The sequence below is a fragment of the Salmo trutta genome, chromosome 5 (assembly GCF_901001165.1).
Source record: "Salmo trutta chromosome 5, fSalTru1.1, whole genome shotgun sequence".
NCBI classification, from domain to species: Eukaryota; Metazoa; Chordata; class Actinopteri; order Salmoniformes; family Salmonidae; genus Salmo; species Salmo trutta.
Window position 1 is genome coordinate 4,190,141 of NC_042961.1, and position 23,317 is coordinate 4,213,457.

Consider the following 23,317-nt stretch of genomic DNA (forward strand, 5'->3'; position numbering starts at 1 on the left):
ACTTACAGGAAGTCCCTGAAGCCCCACCTCCCCAGGAGACCCAGCCTTGCCAATGGTGCCCTGTGGAGAAAGAGCGTTATGTGAGTTAAGATGAAATGTTGACATCACAATTGTAATCTTAACTTGATTTGACAACTCCTGCTGATTCCTCCGTTCAACCAGTATGAATCTCATTCTATAGTAGACTTTTCAGAATGCTGTGATCTCCATTGCCAAGCCAATAGAAATCGCTGCAGAAAAGAATCCCTGTAGACCTATGAGAGGGCACAGCACAACTAGAACGATACATCTAATCATGTTCCAGTAGATCCTGTCCATACCTTTCCACCTGGCATTCCAGGAATACCTTCACGCCCATCCACTCCTGACAAACCCTGGACATGAAAAAAGAACCACAACAATCATTCCATGACAAGTGTTAATGTTCCAAGAAGGTTCTATGGTTCTATGAATACACAACAGACAGGATATGCTTACATTTTCCACCGCCAAGACTGATTGTTTATGCTGTGATACAATAGTTACAGTAATACTTACACCCTCTCCCTTGGGCCCAGGAAGACCTGTGATTCCTCTTCCACCTTGAGATCCCTAGATAACAACACAATAGCATAAGGAACCAATCAGGGCATCAGCATTACACCATCACCACCACCCCAGACAGTGACTAAAGACAAGAATCAATTTGGCCATGTGAAACCATGGTAGGTGTATTTTCACTCTGATACCCACCTCATCACCTTTAGGACCAGACTCGCCCATCACGCCCCTCTGGCCTTGGTCACCCTAAAAAGATACAGCATCAACATATTGTAAGACAAAACCTTTTTACAGAGATGTTTAATCATGTCCTTCATTGAGAACACAACACACAATGACATGTGAACAGTATTCCTGAAACACTAACCTTTCCAGAGGTCTAACATTAGTGAAATCATAATGAACAGGAGAAGGGGATTATGGGAGAATACTTACAGTGGATCCTTCAACACCCTGGGGACCTGGATCTCCATCATGTCCTCGTGCTCCCTGTCACAACAACAGAGGTATATTTGCATAAAATGACAGAGAGGATGTAAACACAAGCAAATAAAACATTTTAACGAACCAGGTTTGAAATATAATTAACTTCAAAGAGTGACTCTTACCAGTCCACCTTTGGGCCCCATCATTCCAGTGGAGCCTCTGATTCCCTGAGGACCCTGGAATCACACAACAGCAGAAAGACAAACTGTCACTAACTGTCACTACAGACAATCTGTTATATTATCACTATAGACAATCTGTTATATTATCACTACAGACAATCTGTTATATTATCACTATAGACAATCTGTTATATTATCACTATAGACAATCTGTTATATTATCACTATAGACAATCTGTTATATTATCACTATAGACAATCTGTTATATTATCACTATAGACAATCTGTTATATTATCACTATAGATAATCTGTTATATTATCACTATAGACAATCTGTTATATTATCACTATAGATAATCTGTTATATTATCACTATAGATAATCTGTTATATTATCACTATAGATAATCTGTTATATTATCTGTTAAAGGTAGGTTAATGAGAGTATCAAACCGTTGGGCCCTGGGATCCGAGGTCCCCTGTGGTTCCCTGGTCACCCTCTTCACCCTAGAGAGAAAGAGGTAACATGCAGACATCAGTAAGATGAACAACTGCGTATGACAGAGACATTAAAACATAAGTAGGTACATTTATAGGAGGATAGAAAGATTGATTTAAAATGTAAGCTGTTTCAAAACAAAACAACTCCCATGGACTTTAAATCAATGTTCCTACAGCCTCGTTTACTCAGATACATGACACACTTTTCAATGAAATTGACTCTACTGCTGATCACAGTGCTGTCAGCTGTCAGAGACAACATGCTTTGACTTGTGAGTGAAAAGCATGTTCTACACCAGACACCCTTCAATAGAGCCACTAAGCAAGGCTGAATTCTATACATGGAGAAAGTCATTTACAGAATCTAGACAGACAGACACTGAATGGAGTTATAGGCCACTAGGTGATGAAGTGACTTGGGTATAGAACTGAACTTATTTCCTTATATATGGATGTGTTAGCATGGCATTCCATATCAACCATAACCCCTGCATCACTAACATGGTCTACGTCCCAAATCACACCCTAATCCCTATAAAATGCCCTATTTTTCACCAGGGCCCATAGGGCTGTGTTCATAAGTAGAGCACTATGTAGGGAATGAGGTGTCATTGGGGACGCAGCCATGGAAATAGTTTACTTTCAGGCAACATATCACTCACAGCCTTTCAGAGATCCTATAGCAGGCAGAGATCCTATAGCAGGCAGAGATCCTATAGCAGGCAGAGATCCTATAGCAGGCAGAGATCCTATAGCAGGTAGAGATCCTATAGCAGGTAGAGATCCTATAGCAGGTAGAGATCCTATAGCAGGTAGAGATCCTATAGCAGGTAGAGATCCTATAGCAGGCAGAGATCCTATAGCAGGTAGAGATCCTATAGCAGGTAGAGATCCTATAGCAGGTAGAGATCCTATAGCAGGTAGAGATCCTATAGCAGGTAGAGATCCTATAGCAGGTAGAGATCCTATAGCAGGCAGAGATCCTAAAGCAGGTAGAGATCCTGACCGCATGGATCTCAGGCCCTGACCGCATGGATATCAGGCCCTGACCGCATGGATCTCAGGCCCTGACCGCATGGATCTCAGGCCCTGACTGGATGGATATCAGGTCCTGACTGCATGGATATCAGGCCCTGACTGCATGGATATTAGGCCCTGACTGGATGGATATCAGGCCCTGACTGCATGGATATCAGGTCCTGACTGGATGGATATCTGGCCCTGACTGCATGGATATCAGGTCCTGACTGCATGGATATCAGGCCCTGACTGCATGGATATCAGGTCCTGACTGCATGGATATCAGGTCCTGACTGGATGGATATCAGGCCCTGACTGGATGGATATCAGGTCCTGACTGGATGGATATCAGGTCCTGACTGGATGGATATCAGGTCCTGACTGGATGGATCTCAGGCCCTGACTGGATGGATATCTGGCCCTGACTGCATGGATATCAGGTCCTGACTGCATGGATATCAGGTCCTGACTGGATGGATATCTGGCCCTGACTGCATGGATATCAGGTCCTGACTGCATGGATATCAGGCCCTGACTGCATGGATATCAGGCCCTGACTGGATGGATATCTGGCCCTGACTGCATGGATATCAGGCCCTGACTGCATGGATATCAGGTCCTGACTGGATGGATATCAGGTCCTGACTGCATGGATATCAGGTCCTGACTGGATGGATATCAGGCCCTGACTGGATGGATATCAGGTCCTGACTGGATGGATATCAGGTCCTGACTGGATGGATATCAGGTCCTGACTGGATGGATATCAGGTCCTGACTGGATGGATATCAGGTCCTGACTGGATGGATATCAGACCCTGCCGGATGGATATCAGGTCCTGGCTGGATGGATATCAGGTCCTGACTGGATGCATACTGACAGCTAAGAAGTAGCAGTGAGAGTATTTCTTGTAAAGTCTAATCTGAATATTTTGATCAGTTGATCAGTCGAGTTGTAAAGCTGATCCCATGAAGCATCACATGAAGCAAAGAGACCATAGGAGCTACAAAGCTCCAAGCTTATTCTATGTCATGGAAACATCTGGTCTGGTTTTCCAGAAACACACTAAACCTACTTCTGGACAAAGTCTTTTTAATGTAGTGTAGGCTTTTGTTCAGTTCTCTGAATGTGTATAAAATGTAATCCCTTACCTTGTGCCCTTGTTTCCCAGGCTCTCCTCCTTCCCCTTTTACTCCTTTGTGACCCTAGAAAACAGAGGAACATGAAGCTTAAACACCCTCCTCAATCTCTATCACATATCACTGTTAGACTATCATTATACTAACTGCGAAGACAATAGAATAGATTTAAACCAATGACTTAGGTTGAAGCAGCTATGGTTACCATTAGCACAACATATGATGACTTATGAGACCAAGTTATCAATAAACCACTGGCTATGTTCCAATGCCCTTCCTAGCATACCACTGAGAATGTTTATGCATTACATAACTTCATATGATACACTAGTGAGGTCATGCACTCTCCTTGGCCCCTGACCCCTGAACCTTGACCCTTGACTCACCTTCATGCCAGGGAGACCGGGATGACCAGGTGTCCCAGGTGGACAGGCACCAGGACACTAAACAGCAGCAGGATAAATCAACAGGACAGATAATCACTCATACGTGTAATGCCAGGCACTGAGTTGTGTGAACTTGAACGAACAAAGTCTTACCAGCTCGGCACTCAAATCCTGCATCCCTGCTGCACCCTGAAAAACACATCATTTTGAGAATGATGAATCAGTTGATTAGGAAGAGTAGATGACTGTTCAACGTGACACACTAACATCTCACGATATTCTCTGGATGTGCTTGTCAACCTATCATCAACTAGGGATGTAACACGGTGACAGTGATCCACAGATGTACTACTCACTCTAGGTCCTGTTGATCCACAGATGTACTACTCACTCTAGGTCCTGCTGATCCACAGATGTACTACTCACTCTAGGTCCTGCTGATCCACAGACGTACTACTCACTCTAGGTCCTGCTGATCCACAGATGTACTACTCACTCTAGGTCCTGCTGATCCACAGACGTACTACTCACTCTAGGTCCTGCTGATCCACAGATGTACTACTCACTCTAGGTCCTGCTGATCCACAGATGTACTACTCACTCTAGGTCCTGCTGATCCACAGATGTACTACTCACTCTAGGTCCTGCTGATCCACAGATGTACTACTCACTCTAGGCCCTGCTGATCCACAGATGTACTACTCACTCTAGGCCCTGCTGATCCACAGATGTACTACTCACTCTAGGTCCTGCTGATCCACAGATGTACTACTCACTCTAGGTCCTGCTGATCCACAGATGTACTACTCACTCTAGGCCCTGCTGATCCACATATGTACTACTCACTCTAGGCCCTGCTGATCCACAGATGTACTACTCACTCTAGGTCCTGCTGATCCACAGATGTACTACTCACTCTAGGCCCTGCTGATCCACAGATGTACTACTCACTCTAGATCCTGCTGATCCACAGATGTACTACTCACTCTAGGTCCTGCTGATCCACAGATGTACTACTCACTCTAGATCCTGCTGATCCACAGATGTACTACTCACTCTAGGTCCTGCTGATCCACAGATGTACTACTCACTCTAGGTCCTGCTGATCCACAGATGTACTACTCACTCTAGGTCCTGCTGATCCACAGATGTACTACTCACTCTAGGCCCTGCTGATCCACAGATGTACTACTCACTCTAGGCCCTACTGATCCACAGATGTACTACTCACTCTAGGTCCTGCTGATCCACAGATGTACTACTCACTCTAGGTCCTGCTGATCCACAGATGTACTACTCACTCTAGGCCCTGCTGATCCACAGATGTACTACTCACTCTAGGTCCTGCTGATCCACAGATGTACTACTCACTCTAGGTCCTGCTGATCCACAGATGTACTACTCACTCTAGGCCCTGCTGATCCACAGATGTACTACTCACTCTAGGTCCTGCTGATCCACAGATGTACTACTCACTCTAGGCCCTGCTGATCCACAGATGTACTACTCACTCTAGGCCCTGCTGATCCACAGATGTACTACTCACTCTAGGCCCTGCTGATCCACAGATGTACTACTCACTCTAGGTCCTGCTGATCCACAGATGTACTACTCACTCTAGGCCCTGCTGATCCACAGATGTACTACTCACTCTAGGCCCTGCTGATCCACAGATGTACTACTCACTCTAGGCCCTACTGATCCACAGATGTACTACTCACTCTAGGCCCTGCTGATCCACAGATGTACTACTCACTCTAGGTCCTGCTGATCCACAGATGTACTACTCACTCTAGGCCCTGCTGATCCACAGATGTACTACTCACTCTAGGCCCTACTGATCCACCAGGTCCTGTTGGTCCTCTCACTCCCATAGCACCCTGTGGTAACGGACATAGAAAGCAGATCAAACAAACAGGTATGGTCCATTTTCATTCCCCTTTTGATTGACGTTCCTGACAGAGGAGGTACTGTACATCACAGGAGGTTGGTGGCACCTTAATTGGGGAGGACGGGCTCGTCCACGGGCTGGAGCGGAATTAGTGGAACAGTATCAAATACATCAAATACATGGTTTCCATGGTTTCCAGGTGTTTGATGCCATTCCATTCACTCCGTTCCAGCTGTTATTATGAGGCATCCTCCCCTCAGCAGCCTCTTATGCTGTACATCCAATCAGCCATATTTGGCCCTAAGACTCCAGCTCCCAAACTATCTACATGCAGTGCTTGAAGTGGACTGAAATAGGAGCTGGTACTCAGGATTTTAGGGTCCAGTACTGTTTATTTTCACCTGCCGGAACTCAAGCAGTAGAAAAGCACCGGTCTGTTCCGGCCCAATTCAAGCTCTGTCCACATAGAGAATCACTATGTCCTGACTGAGGATCTATATGTCCTGCGGATCGTTAGGTGATGAGGACCATTAAGTCAAGAGGATTGTTAGGTGATGAGGATCGTTAGGTCATGAGGATCGTTAGTTCACGGGGATCGTTAAGTCAAGAGGATTGTTAGGTGATGAGGATCGTTAGGTGATGAGGATCGTTAGGTGATGAGGATCGTTAGTTCATGGGGATCGTTAAGTCAAGAGGATTGTTAGGTGATGAGGATCGTTAGGTCATGAGGATTGTTAGTTCATGGGGATCATTAAGTCAAGAGGATTGTTAGGTGATGAGGATCGTTAGGTGATTAGGATTGTTAAGTCAAGGGGATTGTTAGGTGATGAGGATCGTTAGGTGATGAGGATCGGTAGGTCATGAGGGTCTGTCACTGATACTCACAGGGGGTCCACCTTTGCCCAAATCACCTGGAAGTCCTCCTGGCCCCGGGGGTCCCTGTTCAGAGAAACACGTATTAATTCACTGAAAATTATGACTTGTACTAATTTATCACTCACACAAAAAATAATATTTTTTGTTGCATTTTTCATAGTTTTGAAAGTTATTCAACAATATGTCTGTTTCCCACACAGTTGCCTTCCGAATGCATCAAAGGTATCTTACCATGGCTAATGTGAACGTTAACAGACATTTTACTAGATACTGTACTGTAAAGATGTAATACATGTGTCATGTGAATGTGTAATTAATAATACTGTAAAATACTTACAGGGGGTCCATCGTCTCCAACGCCCTATGGAGGAAAACAGAAACACAAGACGAGTCAATGACATAAGATACTATAGCATCTTTATAGGCTCTATGAAGGCTCTATGAAGGCCTCATTAATACGCCTTAGAAGCTACGTTTCATGTGATGTGAGAAAGCAGAATATTCTATGGCTGGGCCCTCTGAGTCTTCAGTATGGACTGATTCCACTAATGAATGAGTGGTTGATAGAGAATAATGTAGCTCACAGCTAGTCCACGAGGTCCTGGTTTCCCGGGTTCCCCCTGAAACAAAGTCAAATAGCATGTCAGCTTGAAAACCCAGTGAACATGAGACAACTGTAAAGAGAATATCTAATATGTACTGTGAGTTAATCAGCCCCCATCCAGCACCCAAAGCAATTTATGCATGTCTTAGACATAAAAGTATTTTCTCCATAAAGACATGTTTTAGCTTGTCATGTACACACAAACAGAATTCAGTATCCTATTTCCACCAGGACCACATACACATACTAAAAATGGAAGATGCTTTGGATAAAAGCCTCTGTTGCATATATTCACACATGACTTGTATTCTTATACTGTAATAGTCAAGCCACTGTTCCAAATCCTTAGACATTGTCAAACACACACCAAACACACACCAACTAAATTCTGCAGCTGTTTGATTCCTGTGCTGTAATATTCTCACCAATTTATTTTCCTTCTTAGACAAATGAAGCCATCTGAGTAAAATCATTAACTAGAGACTTAACAAACTATGTATGTGGGAAACATAATTTCTCCATAAAGACATGCTTTCATCTCATCAGAAACACACACCAACAGTATCCTACTCCGTATCCTTCTGACACTTCCACTGAATATTCTGGACAATTTCCTTCTTAGACAAATGAAGCCGTCTGAGTAATTACTTAACTAGAGACTTCACAGACTGAATTAACATTCTTCCAGTTTAATCCTGTGACTGAGAACCTGAGCCATGCAGGGTGCACTTGGCCCAGCAAATGTTCCCCCAAGGCTTGGGTCCTGTTCATTATGCACCAAAATGAAGGAAAAAATAGGGAGGGACTTAGTGAACTCGTCCAATAAGAAACACAAATTTTGTTCTCCGTTGCAAAATGTTTCCATTTTTCTTCCTTGCTTGCCCTAATGAACATGACTCTGATGCTTGGGCCCGGTTCCCCACGGAGATTACCCAGAACTCTGGCAGGGAGGGCTCAGGGATTAAAGCTCATTTGTCATGAGGAATTGCTTTCCGCGTTGTAATTGTAATTCCTGCTGTCTTGCCTGCCAACACAGTGGGCAGCAGCCTGGTCAGTAGCTTGGCTCAGTCACCCGGCTGAGAGTTACCCGGCTGAGAGTTACCCGGCTGAGAGTCACCCGGCTGAGAGTCACCCGGCTGAGAGTCACCCGGCTGAGAGTCACCCGGCTGAGAGTTACCCGGCTGAGAGTTACCCGGCTGAGAGTTACCCGGCTGAGAGTTACCCTGGTCCCACATCTGATTGGACTGTCTGCTGTGACAATGACCAAAGGAATTGACAAGACAGCACCAACACATCTGGGACCAGACTGTCTGAGAGTCTATGAAGCAGAAACATTAAAGGGCTCATTAGTGATTAGTTACTCACTTTCTGTCCAAGGGGACCATCGGGGCCTTCATCTCCAGTAGGGCCAGTCAAACCCTGCAGAGAGAGGAAGAGAGGAGAGATAGACCAGGCTTCACTAATCCATCACAACAAAGACAGAAATGTCCTCCAGCGTCAGTAGGAGATCAGCTGTACGCTATAAAACTATAAGAGTTAGTTGATACCTTTTCATAAGAGATCATAACAGAATACCTTTCTCTAAGAAATGTTTTCCAACTTTACAAACTTTAAGTTGTGCTTTAAGTCTTCCTAATCTCATAATAATTCCAGCTGTGTATGTACATGATGTCATAAGAAAGGTTGCGTAAGCCTCCCGGGTGGTGCAGTGGTCTAAGGCCCTGCGTCGCAGTGCCACCAGAGATTCTGGGTTCGAGCCCGGGCTCTGTCACAGCCGGCCGTGACCGGGAGGTCCATGGGGCAGCGCACAATTGACCCAGCGTTGTCCGGGTTAGGGAGGGCTTGGCCGGCAGGGATATCCTTGTCTCATCGCGCACTAGTGACTCCTGTGGCGGGCCGGGCACAGTGCACGCTGACACTGTCGCCAGGTGTACGGTGTTTCCTCTGACATATTGGTGCGGCTGGCTTCCGGGTTGGATGGGCATTGTGTCAAGAAGCAGTGCGGCTTGGTTGGGTTGTGTTTTGGAGGACGCATGGCTCTCGACCTTCGCCTCTCCCGTGTCCGTACGGGAGTTGCAACGATGAGACAAGACTGTAACTACTACCAATTGGATACCACGAAATTAGGCGGTAAAAAAAAAAAAAACTCACACAGCTAATGGGGTGGGAGGAGCTCAGAAGTAGGCGTGTGTATGTGGGCAGGGCTAAACGATGCCCCTCCCACAATGAATGAATCGGTAAAGTACTGTTTCTGCATTAGCATTTTCAAAATAGTTTCAACAAATGCTTCCTTGGATTATATTGATTTAAGATAGATGACGTTTAGTTTGAATAGATGATGGCATCTAGTCTGGAATAGGAATTCTCTCCACAGACACCACGGTCAGGACAAACTGAGACATCTCTCTGAGACGGTTAACTTACTGGGAGAGTGGTTAACCATCACCCACATTCCCCTGGTCCAAGTCAAACAAGCCCCATTGACAGGTATCATTCCACAGCAGCCTGAGGATCCTCAACTGGAGACTGGAGACACCCACAGCACAAACACTGCTGGGTACTGTTTCACTAAGGCTTTATGGGCGTGAGAAAAAATATTGCCAAAATAATTAAAAAAACACTTCACAGCAATCATTTCCTGGACAGAAATAATATCCAGTTGGACCTGTACACTGAGTATAAAACATTAGGAACACCTGCTCTTTCCATGACATAGACTGACCAGGTGAATCCAGGTGAAAGCTATGGTCCTTTATTGATGTCACTTGTTAAATCCACTTCAATCAGTGTAGATGAAGAGGAGCAGACAGGTTAAAGAAGGATTTTTAAGCCTCAAGAATGATCCACCACCCAAAAGACATCCAGCCAACTTGACACAACTGTGGGAAGCATTGGAGTCAACCCTGTGGAACACTTTCGACACCTTGTAGAGTCCATTCCCTGACAAATTGAGGCAGTACCGGCAAAAGGGGGGGTGCAACTCCATATTAGGAAGGTGTTCCTAATGTTTGGTATACTCATCCACTTTGATATCTCATCCGTATGCCTTTGTTCACACTCTATAGACCTACTACAGTCACTTTGATATCTCATCCGTATGCCTTTGTTCACACACTATAGACCTACTACAGTCACTTTGATATCTCATCCGTATGCCTTTGTTCACACTCTATAGACCTACTACAGTCACTTTGATATCTCATCCGTATGCCTTTGTTCACACTCTATAGACCTACTACAGTCACTTTGATATCTCATCCGTATGCCTTTATTCACACTCTATAGACCTACTACAGTCACTTTGATATCTCATCCGTATGCCTTTGTTCACACTCTATAGACCTACTACAGTCACTTTGATATCTCATCCGTATGCCTTTGTTCACACTCTATAGACCTACTACAGTCACTTTGATATCTCATCCGTATGCCTTTATTCACACTCTATAGACCTACTACAGTCACTTTGATATCTCATCCGTATGCCTTTGTTCACACTCTATAGACCTACTACAGTCACTTTGATATCTCATCCGTATGCCTTTGTTCACACTCTATAGACCTACTACAGTCACTTTGATATCTCATCCGTATGCCTTTGTTCACACTCTATAGACCTACTACAGTCACTTTGATATCTCATCCGTATGCCTTTATTCACACTCTATAGACCTACTACAGTCACTTTGATATCTCATCTGTATGCCTTTATTCACACTCTATAGACCTACTACAGTCACTTTGATATCTCATCCGTATGCCTTTGTTCACACTCTATAGACCTACTACAGTCACTTTGATATCTCATCCGTATGCCTTTATTCACACTCTATAGACCTACTACAGTCACTTTGATATCTCATCCGTATGCCTTTATTCACACTCTATAGACCTACTACAGTCACTTTGATATCTCATCCGTATGCCTTTGTTCACACTCTATAGACCTACTACAGTCACTTTGATATCTCATCCGTATGCCTTTGTTCACACTCTATAGACCTACTACAGTCACTTTGATATCTCATCCGTATGCCTTTATTCACACTCTATAAACCTACTACAGTCACTTTGATATCTCATCCGTATGCCTTTGTTCACACTCTATAGACCTACTACAGTCACTTTGATATCTCATCCGTATGCCTTTATTCACACTCTATAGACCTACTACAGTCACTTTGTGAGCCTACAGCAGAAGTGTGACTGAAACGCAAACTACGCACAAAGTGATACATGGACCATGTACACTTGATAGTATACTTTAGGATATCAGTACAAACTAATATCCTAGGAGTGTTTTCCTAACCCTCTTTTCTCCCTCCAATTTGGATGGAAGCTACAGTTAATAAAGTGCAGGCCTTCCTTCTCTCTGCCTGAACAAAAAGACTGTTGTTACAAAGGAAACTGTCAGATTCTTAGCCTTTCTTTGCTCCCGAGTGGCGCAGCGGTCTGAGGCACTGCATCTCAGTGCTAGAGGCGTCACTACAGACACCCTGGTTTGAATCCAGGCTGTATCACAACCGGCCGTGATTGGGAGTCCCATAGGGCCGCGCACAATTGGCCCGGCGTTGTCCAGGTTTGGCCGGTGTAGGCCGTCATTGTACATAAGAATTTGTTCTTAACTGACTTGTCTAGTTAAATAAAGGTATATGTAAAGGTTAATATACATATATTTGGCCTGCTTGAAAATTCCGATTGTCTCCTCTCTTGGGTAAAGATTGATTGGCTCCTCTCTTGGGTAAAGATTGATTGGCTCCTCTCTTGAGTAAAGATTGATTGGCTCCTCTCTTGGGTAAAGATTGATTGGCTCCTCTCTTGGGTAAAGATTGATTGGCTCCTCTCTTGGGTAAAGATTGATTGGCTCCTCTCTTGGGTAAAGATTGATTGGCTCCTCTCTTGGGTAAAGATTGATTGGCTCCTCTCTTGGGTAAAGATTGATTGGCTCCTCTCTTGGGTAAAGATTGATTGGCTCCTCTCTTGAGTAAAGATTGATTGGCTCCTCTCTTGGGTAAAGATTGATTGGCTCCTCTCTTGGGTAAAGATTGATTGGCTCCTCTCTTGGGTAAAGATTGATTGGCTCCTCTCTTGGGTAAAGATTGATTGGCTCCTCTCTTGGGTAAAGATTGATTGGCTCCTCTCTTGGGTAAAGATTGATTGGCTCCTCTCTTGGGTAAAGATTGATTGGCTCTTCTCTTGGGTAAGGAAGGGGTCATCACCACCACTTCAACATGTTGATGAAGCAAGAACATCATTTTAAGGGTAGAAGGTGCACATATTGAGAAGTTCCACCCCCTAGCTACTGTACTGCTGCTATAACCTGAATATGACAGTCATCATGACTAGTTCACTATTACTATCATCAAAGATGACAAAAAAGGCGCCAATGACGACAAACAGGAAATTGAAGGCAGAGGATGAATGATTTGAAACAGGATACTCACATCTGCCCCGGGCTCGCCTGGCAACCCGGCTGAGCCTAGTTTACCTGCATCTCCATCAGGGCCCTAACAACACAACACAACCACAGCAGAACAACAACAACATACTGACAGTCAAATACATCAGAATTACAGTCAAATACATCAGAATTACTAGATGATAATGACATAGTATTGTGTTAACAATTTAAAACATGAAAAGTTTATAATTACAGCAGGGCCATCCTCTCCGTCGTCTCCCCTCTCACCCTGAAATAGAAAAAGGCCCACATGTGAAATGCATAGATAAATATATATATCTATATATATTCACACATATGTATACATATGTGTTCATACATAATTGGTCTAATTCCAACTCTTCAGCATGCAGCCAGTTATGGTTGTAAAAAGGGTTGTTCTCGCCCACCATACAAATCACATAATCACATAATTATGAACATGAGTTGGGATGATAGTGACATGAGGTGAGCTCGTCCCATCTTACAAATCAATTACGAACATGAGTTGTGATAATACTCTTATCATTTGGAAGATAATTCAAGTTAATAGAGGAGAGAACTTACAGCGACACCATCAATTCCTGGGACACCTGCGGGTCCTGGAGGGCCGACGGGGCCTGAGGCCCTCTGGACAAAGAGACGGTCAAACAATGCAATCAGCTATGGATATCATTGCTATACATAATAAACATACATCTGTATGGGACATACTGTATGTCTGAAGATGAAGGAGAAGCAGACGTCTCCGTTAGGCTTAGCCAATAATAATTCATTCAAGGAATAACAGGTGCATAAATGGCATAGCAAAGCAAACATAAGACACCAACACAACTGAAGTAAATACCCTTGGTTCTGAGAAATGTGTTCAATCCATGTGATAGTAGCTACCCACTGGGCACAGACATCAATTCAACATCTATTACACTTTGGTTCCAACGTCATTTAGTGAAATGATTTGGAAACAGCGTTGATTCAACCAGTGTGTACCCAGTGAGTACATGATGTAAATAAATACTGTATGCTCAGTCACAGTCACCCAGTTACAGAAATGAAATGATCATCCTTTGATTTGTTTCAGGATTTCCTATAGAACAACTTCACTTACATGACTAGACTAACTATAATCTGGACATTCTGCTAGTTGGTTCCACAACAATAAATCCATGAGAATAACATAATTTAGATACACTCACCTGAAGTTCTGCTGCTTCAACCTGAAAGTAGAGGTACACAGATAAGGACTTACTTGTGTGGAGCAAATAAGGACAATCTGCACCAAAAGTACCCAAAAAAGTGGCCCGCGAGCCATGGTCTCTCCTGCTCTTCCCTCTCCCGGACAGCAAGAACGGGTCAAAATGCTTTCCTTTTTCTTGGATGAGTTGGGTTGAAGGACCCCCGACAAAAAAAGTCACCGAACTGAATCCGTTTCTACCAACTGAACCGTCAGAGGTACCATTGGCATCAAAGCCTTGTGCATATTCATGACCTGCTTAGTTCTAGGAAGTGATTGGCAGAATTCACGGACTGCGCCGAGACGGACTGGGAGGGGTTATTATGGGTACAGAGGGCAAATGGAAAATAATAGCGGGCGATTTAAATGGCTTGGGATTTATTGAACCACCTGTTTAGTGTTCATCTTTCATGTTGTTAATTTACAATGGTTGCCTGGGCTAGATAATACCAGCCTCTGTACTGGCTATTTTGATCATTTAGTTGAGTAATTTGACCATCGTTGCAGTCTGTTTTGTCAATGGTTCTTACCGACGTCCTGGCTGATTGGTCATTGCAGGTCTGTGGTCGCCCCACATCACAATCAATGTGCATCGTTTGGAGCTCAAACTGAAAAATAAGTACAATAATAATAATCACTCCGACATAAGTCACATTCACAACCTATATATAATAGAATAGGCAAAATAGTGATCTTTAAATCATTAGTTATCGTCACCAATCCTCAATCGGCTAAACCATCATCGGCCGAGTCCTCACATCCCATCACATGCTTGATTCTGAACAAATCCTAGTCATTTCACCCTAACAGTAAGATAACTACTGATTGAAATGTTATTAATATAGCTTTATTGTGACCACGAATAGAGTGAACCTGCCTGATGATAAATCATTTTAAAAAAGACATCCCAAACCACTTGGACAATTATTATCAAAGGGCAATTAGCGCGATATTACGCGGACTTTTACTCTGTGATTTGGTTTAACAAACATCTCCCTATAATCTTGCACTGCCATCATGGAAACTTTGCCTGGTCTTCCCTAGACACAGCCAGGTCATCTTCTGGACTAGAACCTCTGTGTTACAATTCCCACTTAGTTGTAGAAATTGACATGGCGGAGCGCCACGCATTCCATATAGGCCGCATTCGGCTAAAAAGTCACTCGGAGTAGATCATTTACAGTAAAACTCTCCAATGTAGTCTGGAGTCTATGCCGACAAACTAGGTTTGAATATTTGGAGGGGTCCTGCCGTTACTCACTATTGTGCCTTAAAGTCCCAAACCTCTTGTACTTGCCATAGGACTAGCCTTATGAAAGGAGGCTAAGCACAAGTTCACAAAACAATCAACTTACTGCCACTGCTAAAACGGGGTTATCCTTCAGCTTTCCAATCAACGTGTATCCATCCAGGTTGACTATACCTCTCTGGGGGGTGTCCTGAGAGTCCACCATAATGCAATCCACGAACAGAGTTACACAACGCTTGCTAACTTTCAGTAAGTTATTGTGCCATTGAGAGTTGAAGAGGAACGGTAGGAAAGGGAAACGGCCGTCTCGTGTTTTATTCAATGTTGTGAAGGTGAATTCAAGAGACAGCGATTCTCCGTTCAGTCTAACGGCAAGCTGCTCTTCGCCGTTCTAATCTTGCATTTGCCAAATATTCCAGTTCTTGGTTACGGTACTGCCGTTCATTCGTAAAACTGGAGAGAGACAGTCACTTATCTTGTACATATTAGCCATTGATAAGTTGGCTAATATCGCCATGCATAGTAGGCCTAGATGTTAAGGCCTAGTTGTCTGTTCATCTACATGCTTTACACATCGAGTCCAGAGTCATTTACAAAAAAAGTGTATATAATTGTAGTTAAATTATACACAAATGATGCTATGGCTAAAACAATGTATAGTTATCCTAAAGTGAGCAGTGGCCCTTCATGTGGCCTATTAGCGCGGGAGGTAGCCAAATCAAATCACATTTATTGGTCACATACACATGGTTAGCAGGTGTTAATGCAAGTGTAGCGAAATGCTTGTGCTTCTAGTTCCGACCATGCAGTAATATCTACCAAGTAATATAACCTAACAATTTCACAACAATGAATACGAATATGTACATCAAAATATATAAATGGGCCGAACGGCATAGGCAAGATGCAGTAGATGGTTTAGAGTACAGTATATACATGAGATGAGTAATGTAGGGTAAGTAAACATTATATGAAGTGACATAGTTTAAAGTGGCTAGTGATACATTACATCAATATGGCAAGGTGCAGTAGATGGTATAGAGTACAGTATATACATAAGAGATGAGTAATGTAGGGTAAGTAAACATTATATAATATAAAGTGGCTAGTGATAAATTGATTACATACATTTTACCATTATTAAAGTGGGTGGAGTTGAGTCAGTATGTTGGCAGCAGCCTCTCAATGTTAGTGATGGCTGTTTAACAGTCTGATGGCCTTGAGATAGAAGCTGTTTTTCAGTCTCTCAGTCTCTCGGGCCAGTAACTGAAAGGTCGCTGGTTCGAGCCAACTAGGTGAAAAATCTGTCGATGTGCCCTTGAGCAAGGCACTTAACCCTAATTGCTCTTGTAAGTTGCTCTGGATAAGATACTGCAATGTGCTGTGAGTTCCCCTGATTCAGCACCATGGACAGGGACAGTACCAAACATGACCGGTAGATGGCAGTGTTCACCAATACTGCAGCTCTCTGGCCAATTATTGCAGAACCGTTGACCTACAGTATATATTTAATTTGACTACTGTTTCTGGTGTTATCTCTAAGATCTAGAACGTAGCACATGTCCTCCCTCTACATAAAGGAGGAGATCCTTCTGACATAGATAACTACGCTCCAATCTCCAAATGATCTGCCTTTCCAAACATTTAGAATCCCTGACCAACTGTCAGATAAGAACTTCTCGTTCTATTCTTAATGTGAATAGAGTTTTAGACCTGGACATACTGTAGCACCGTTTCAGCTGCTACGCTCCTTTTAGATAATGTGTTAAGTTGCTTGGATCATAAAAATCATTGTGCTGCCTTATTTATAGACATTTCCAAGGCCTTTGACACGGTTGGCCATCACACTCTCATTCAAAGGTTGACTGAAATAGGTCTAGATTAGGCTTCTTGCAAGTGGTTTGAGAATGATCTGTCAGACAGGGTACAGTGTGTGATTTCTGATGGTGTCAAGTCTAGGTTTCTGGATATTAGGAAAGGTGTACCATGGGTCGGTTTTGGGACCTGTTCTCTTTACTATTTATATACATAATATTGGTCTATTTGTTCAAATTTTAAATATTAATCTGTATGCAGATGATCCTGTTATGTATGCCATTGCCCCAACTGTAGACCAGGTGTTGTTAGAGCTGCAATCTGACTTTGTTGCCTTACAGAATGCCCTGTTTTTTTAAAAGTTGGACTTAATGTGGGCAACACTAAATAAATGTTTTTCTCTAATTCTCACACTTTTTTCCTGCTGGACTATATATTTATTAATTGAATGGTTCTCCCATTGATCAGTTTCCTGCCTATGACTATCTGGGCTTTTAGATTGACAAGGATTTATGGTTTAAAAAACATACTGCGGCAGGTAGCCTAGTGGTTAGAGCACTGGGTCAGTAACTGAAAGGTTGCTAGATTGAATCCCTGAGCTGACGAGGTAAAAATCTGTTGTTCTGCCCCTGAACAAGGCTGTCATTGTAAATAAGAATTTGTTCTTAACTGACTTGCATAATTAAAAGAAACTTGTTAAAAAGCTAAGATTTAAAGTGGGCTTATTTTGTTTTAAATAGATCTTGCCTCTCCCTAAACAGCAGGAAACAGATTGTACAGTCAACTTTCACAATACCCAGAATGCAACAAGCAGCCACTAACTACTCTTAAACCTTAGGATGCTGTCAACCATAGTGCCCTTCACTTTATCACAGGTGACAGTTTTAATACTCACCACTGCATCCTGTATCAAAAGTTTGGCTGGTACTCATTGAAGTCCCGTAGATCAATTCATTACTTCCTTATGTTTACAAAGCTTGTTTACAATTAGATGTTCTGGTGCCGCTCGGGCAGTTTAAAGTGTTAATTGAATACCTTGTAGCTGAGGACTGTATCTGTTTTTCAGAAATGTTGTGTTTGTATTGATTGTTGTTTTGTTTGACATTGTATTGGTTGTTGTATTTCTGTGATCAGGGTACTCTTGCGATTCAGACCATGGTCTCAATGGGTTTTCCCTGAATAAATAAAGAATAATCATTTTAAAATAATAATACATTACATCTACAGCACTAGCCGCCCACTGGATCTGTGCTATTTACCTTGTGTTAATTCTGAAGTTGAATGCTGGCCCTATTTTGTAGGCAACATGCTGAGAGGTTGATCCAGGCCCCTTTTGAACTGTTCCTCTTCTGGCCAGCTCAGCAATGTGAAACTGGGACATGATATAAAAACCTGTTGGTAGGATAAAGTACATTTGGGATACTTGTTGAAGTGGATAGTTTTAATTCGTTTTTTTTTAAATTGTTGTTTTGATCTCAGTAGTGTGAACTCTCACCTGGGAAACTATCCTCTCCGACCTTAATCGGAGGACACAGGCCCTGCTCAGTTTGAATGTCAGCTCCAGAGGAAAAAGACACCCCTGCAAAGAGGAAGAGACAGACTGACTTGCCTTGGCTGAAGTAGGATATATAGGTGTGTGTGTGTGTGTGTGTGTGTGTGTGTGTGTGTGTGTGTGTGTGTGTGTGTGTGTGTGTGTGTGTGAGTGTGTGTGTGTGTGTGTGTGTGTGTGTGTGTGTGTGTGTGTGTGTGTGTGTGTGTGTGTGTGTGTTCGTGTGTGTGTGTGTGTGTGTGTGTGTGTGTGTGTGTGTGTGAGTGTGTGTGTGTGTGTGTGTGTGTGTGTGTGTGTGTGTGTGTGTGAGTGTGTGTGTGCACATCCAAGTGCCACCTTCTTCCTAGCCTGCACCCGTGCTGATTGCCTTGTAGCCTGACCTACACACTGAAATAAGCTGCTACTGCAGTGATTACAGTATGTGGACAGACAGACATCCAATCACCCATCCAATCATCCAGTGTTTGGAAAGCTGCTGCACTGCTGTACGTAGCCCTGCTGTGAGCACTGAATAAATATGATCTCTGAGTGTCAGTTGTTTCCTCTTAAGCCTAACACCCTGGCTCGAGACTTGACATCTTGGCTCACTGATGCAGTCCTACCTAGCTACACCATTGTATCAATCAGTTTCTTACCATCATGAAATGTTGAAATTAGATTACCACCATCCTCATTATTGTCATCATCAGCATCCCTAATTCCTGACCTCACATCTTTAGTAACATCTCCTAAGGCAGCAGTGTAAGCCATACATTTCTATAAGAACTGTTCAAGAGTCACATCATCATAAATTGGGAATTCACATCGCCTATACATTCAGCTTTTGCCAGGGTTTAAGAAGATATTTAAACGCACTACTCTATTGTCTATATGTCTTCTACAGAGTATTAAACAATACTTACTCTGCGAGTGAAGGCCTGTGCTGAGGCATTGTGGGATCACATAGCATAACAAGTAGAGGAGGACCTCCCTAAAATACAAATGTCATGTCATCACAGATGTTAGAAACGCAGATGTTAGGAATGCAGATGTTAGGTCAGGAACACAGATGTTAGGATCACAGATGTTAGGTTAGGAATACAGATGTTAGGAACACAGATGTTAGGATCACAGATGTTAGGTTAGGAATACAGATGTTAGGAACACAGATGGTAGGAACACAGATGTTAGGAACACAGATATTAGGAACGCAGATGTTAGGAATGCAGATGTTAGGTCGGGAACACAGATGTTAGGATCACAGATGTTAGGTTAGGAATACAGATGTTAGGAACACAGATGTTAGGATCACAGATGTTAGGTTAGGAATACAGATGTTAGGAACACAGATGGTAGGAACACAGATGTTAGGAACACAGATGTTAGGAACATATATTAGGTTAGGAACACAGATGTTAGGGACACAGATGTTAGGAACACAGATGTTAGGAATACAGATGTTAGCAGATGAATAAGTCCTCTTTGTACCAAAACAGAATCCTATATATAGAATCCTATATCATCAACAGCAGGGCTCTGTAACCCTCTTCCTGGAGAGCTACCGTCCTGCACGTTTTAACTTCCAACCCTAATCTAGTGCACCTGATTTGAATCATTAACTGCTTGATAAAATGAATCAGGTTAGTTACAACAGGGGCTGGAGCAAAAGCCTACAGTAGGGGAGCTCTCCAGGAACAAGGTCGGGGACCCAAGATCTACAGATTTACAGTTCAGTTCAAAATGTATAGCCTAGTCTGTGAACTTTAATACATGAATGACTGTATAATAGCAGCATGCATGCATAATGCAAAGCAATACCTGCATACATCAATCAATAAATTCATGTTTACCTTTTGAATCCACCCATTCAGTAGGCCTTTAGCAGGTTTTTTTGTGGTTGGAAGAGTCTGTCCACAGGTCTCAGCTGTGTGAGGAACAAGAAGAACCTACAAAATAACACCTCTGGTAAGACTGGCAAACTGAGAAGGTTTTCTTTGAGGCGTGACTTATACTGTTCTCTGGGGGTGGGGAGTGGGTCCGGTGGTTAAACACTGTACTAGGGTTAGTATCCCATATCAAATCAAATTGTATTTAACACATACACAGTTTACAGCAGGTATAAAAGGTGCTCCCTCAACAGTGCAGTACAATATCAATATCCATAATAATCATAAGTCAAGAAGTAGTAAGAAGGTATTATGCATAGTAATAAAACAGTTATGTACACAATCAGATATACAGTATAAATGATGAATGTACTATGTCAAGTATGACTGTTTTTACAATAATAAAGTGGATAGTGTCTGTTTTTACAATAATAAAGTGGATAGTGTACAAATAGAACAACAGCATTGACTGTGTGTGTTAATGTGTGCGTGTGTGTGTATGTGTTAATGTGTGCGTGTGTTAATGTGTGTGTTAATGTGTGTGTGTGTGTGTTAATGTGTGTGTGTGTTAATGTGTGCGTGTGTGTTAATGTGTGTGTGCGTTAATGTGTGTGTGTGTGAGAGAGAGAGAGCTTCTGTGAAAGGGATGGCTATATGGAGAGTCAAGGCAGATAGTCTCTGAGCAGATAGACAGCTAGGCTTAGCTGCTCAGCAGTCTGATGGTAGAAGCTGTCTCGGAGCCTGTTGGTTTGAGACTGGATGCTCCGACACCGTTTGGCCTGGTGGTAGAAGCTGTCTCGGAGCCTGTTGGTTTGAGACTGGATGCTCCGACACCGTTTGGTCTGGTGGTAGAAGCTGTCTCGGAGCCTGTTGGTTTGAGACTGGATGCTCCGACACCGTTTGGTCTGGTGGTAGAAGCTGTCTCGGAGCCTGTTGGTGCGAGACTGGATGCTCCGACACCGTTTGGTCTGGTGGTAGAAGCTGTCTCGGAGCCTAGGGTGGGCCATAGGGTATCAATTGGGTGGCCCATAGGTTATCCCATAGGGTATCCATAGCTAATCCATAGAGTATCCATAGGGTATCCATAGGGTATCCCATAGGGTGGCCCATAGGGTATCCATAGGTTATCCCATAGGGTATCCCATAGGGTATCCAATAGGGTATCCCATAGGGTATCCCATAAGGTATCCATAGGTTATCCCATAGGGTATCCATAGCTAATCCATAGAGTATCCATAGGGTATCCACAGGGTATCCATAGGGTATCCCATAGGGTGGCCCATAGGGTATCCCATAGGGTATACATAGGGTGGCCCATAGGGTATCCCATAGGGTATCCATAGGGTGGCCCATAGGGTATCCCATAGGGTATCCATAGGGTATCCATAGGTTATCCCATAGGGTATCCATAGGGTGGCCCATAGGGTATCTCATAGGGTGGCCCATAGGGTTTCCCATAGGGTGGCCCATAGGGTATCCCATTGGGTGGCCCATAGGGTATCCCATAGGGTGGCCCATAGGGTATCCCATAGGGTATCCCATAGGGTATCCCATAGGGTGGCCCATAGGGTAGCCCATTGGGTATCCATAGGGTGGCCCATAGGGTATCCCATAGGGTGGCCCATAGGGTATCCATAGGGTGGCCCATAGGGTATCCCATAGGGTGGCCCATAGGGTATCCCATAGGGTGGCCCATAGGGTATCCATAGGGTGGCCCATAGGGTATCCATAGGTTATCCCATAGGGTATCCATAGGGTATCCATAGGGTATACATAGGGTGGCCCATAGGGTATCCCATAGGGTATCCATAGGGTATCCATAGGTTATCCCATAGGGTATCCATAGGGTATCCATAGGGTATATCATAGGGTGGCCCATAGGGTTTCCCATAGGGTATCCATAGGGTGGCCCATAGGGTTTCCCATAGGGTGGCCCATAGGGTATCCCATTGGGTGGCCCATAGGGTATCCCATAGGGTGGCCCATAGGGTATCCCATAGGGTGGGCCATAGGGTATCCCATAGGGTGGGCCATAGGGTATCCCATAGGGTGGCCCATAGGGTATCCCATAGGGTGGGCCATAGGGTGGCCCATTGGGTATCCATAGGGTGGCCCATAGGGTATCCCATAGGGTATCCATAGCTAATCCATAGAGTATCCATAGGGTATCCACAGGGTGTCCATAGGGTATCCCATAGGGTGGCCCATAGGGTGGCCCATAGGGTATCCATAGGGTGGCCCATAGGGTATCCATAGGTTATCCCATAGGGTATCCCATAGGGTGGCCCATAGGGTGGCCCATAGGGTATCCATAGGGTGGCCCATAGGGTATCCATAGGGTGGCCCATAGGGTATCCATAGGTTATCCCATAGGGTATCCCATAGGGTATCCAATAGGGTATCCCATAGGGTATCCCATAAGGTATCCATAGGTTATCCCATAGGGTATCCCATAGGGTATCCCATAAGGTATCCATAGGTTATCCCATAGGGTATCCATAGCTAATCCATAGAGTATCCATAGGGTATCCACAGGGTATCCATAGGGTATCCCATAGGGTGGCCCATAGGGTATCCCATAGGGTATCCATAGGGTGGC

General features: G+C 43.7%; 1 protein-coding gene across 1 annotated transcript in view; it reads right to left on the bottom strand.

Moving 5' to 3' along the window:
- The window catches only part of LOC115193527 (collagen alpha-1(IX) chain-like), a 46,056-nt gene extending 30,243 nt beyond the window's left edge, over positions 1–15,813 (bottom strand). The window contains exons 1-21 of the mRNA XM_029752235.1: positions 15,596–15,813; positions 14,771–14,848; positions 14,203–14,223; positions 13,574–13,636; positions 13,221–13,256; positions 13,011–13,073; positions 8,932–8,985; positions 7,547–7,582; positions 7,300–7,323; positions 6,972–7,025; positions 6,022–6,075; positions 4,349–4,384; positions 4,196–4,252; positions 3,822–3,875; positions 1,603–1,656; positions 1,149–1,202; positions 976–1,029; positions 733–786; positions 538–591; positions 321–374; positions 7–60 (exon numbers count right to left, since the gene is read on the bottom strand). Of these exons, the coding sequence (XP_029608095.1) occupies positions 7–60; positions 321–374; positions 538–591; positions 733–786; positions 976–1,029; positions 1,149–1,202; positions 1,603–1,656; positions 3,822–3,875; positions 4,196–4,252; positions 4,349–4,384; positions 6,022–6,075; positions 6,972–7,025; positions 7,300–7,323; positions 7,547–7,582; positions 8,932–8,985; positions 13,011–13,073; positions 13,221–13,256; positions 13,574–13,636; positions 14,203–14,223; positions 14,771–14,848; positions 15,596–15,694 (1,107 nt within the window). The 5' untranslated portion in view covers positions 15,695–15,813. The remainder of the gene's footprint in view (positions 1–6; positions 61–320; positions 375–537; positions 592–732; positions 787–975; positions 1,030–1,148; positions 1,203–1,602; positions 1,657–3,821; positions 3,876–4,195; positions 4,253–4,348; positions 4,385–6,021; positions 6,076–6,971; positions 7,026–7,299; positions 7,324–7,546; positions 7,583–8,931; positions 8,986–13,010; positions 13,074–13,220; positions 13,257–13,573; positions 13,637–14,202; positions 14,224–14,770; positions 14,849–15,595) is intronic.
- Positions 15,814–23,317: the final 7,504 nt, after the last annotated feature.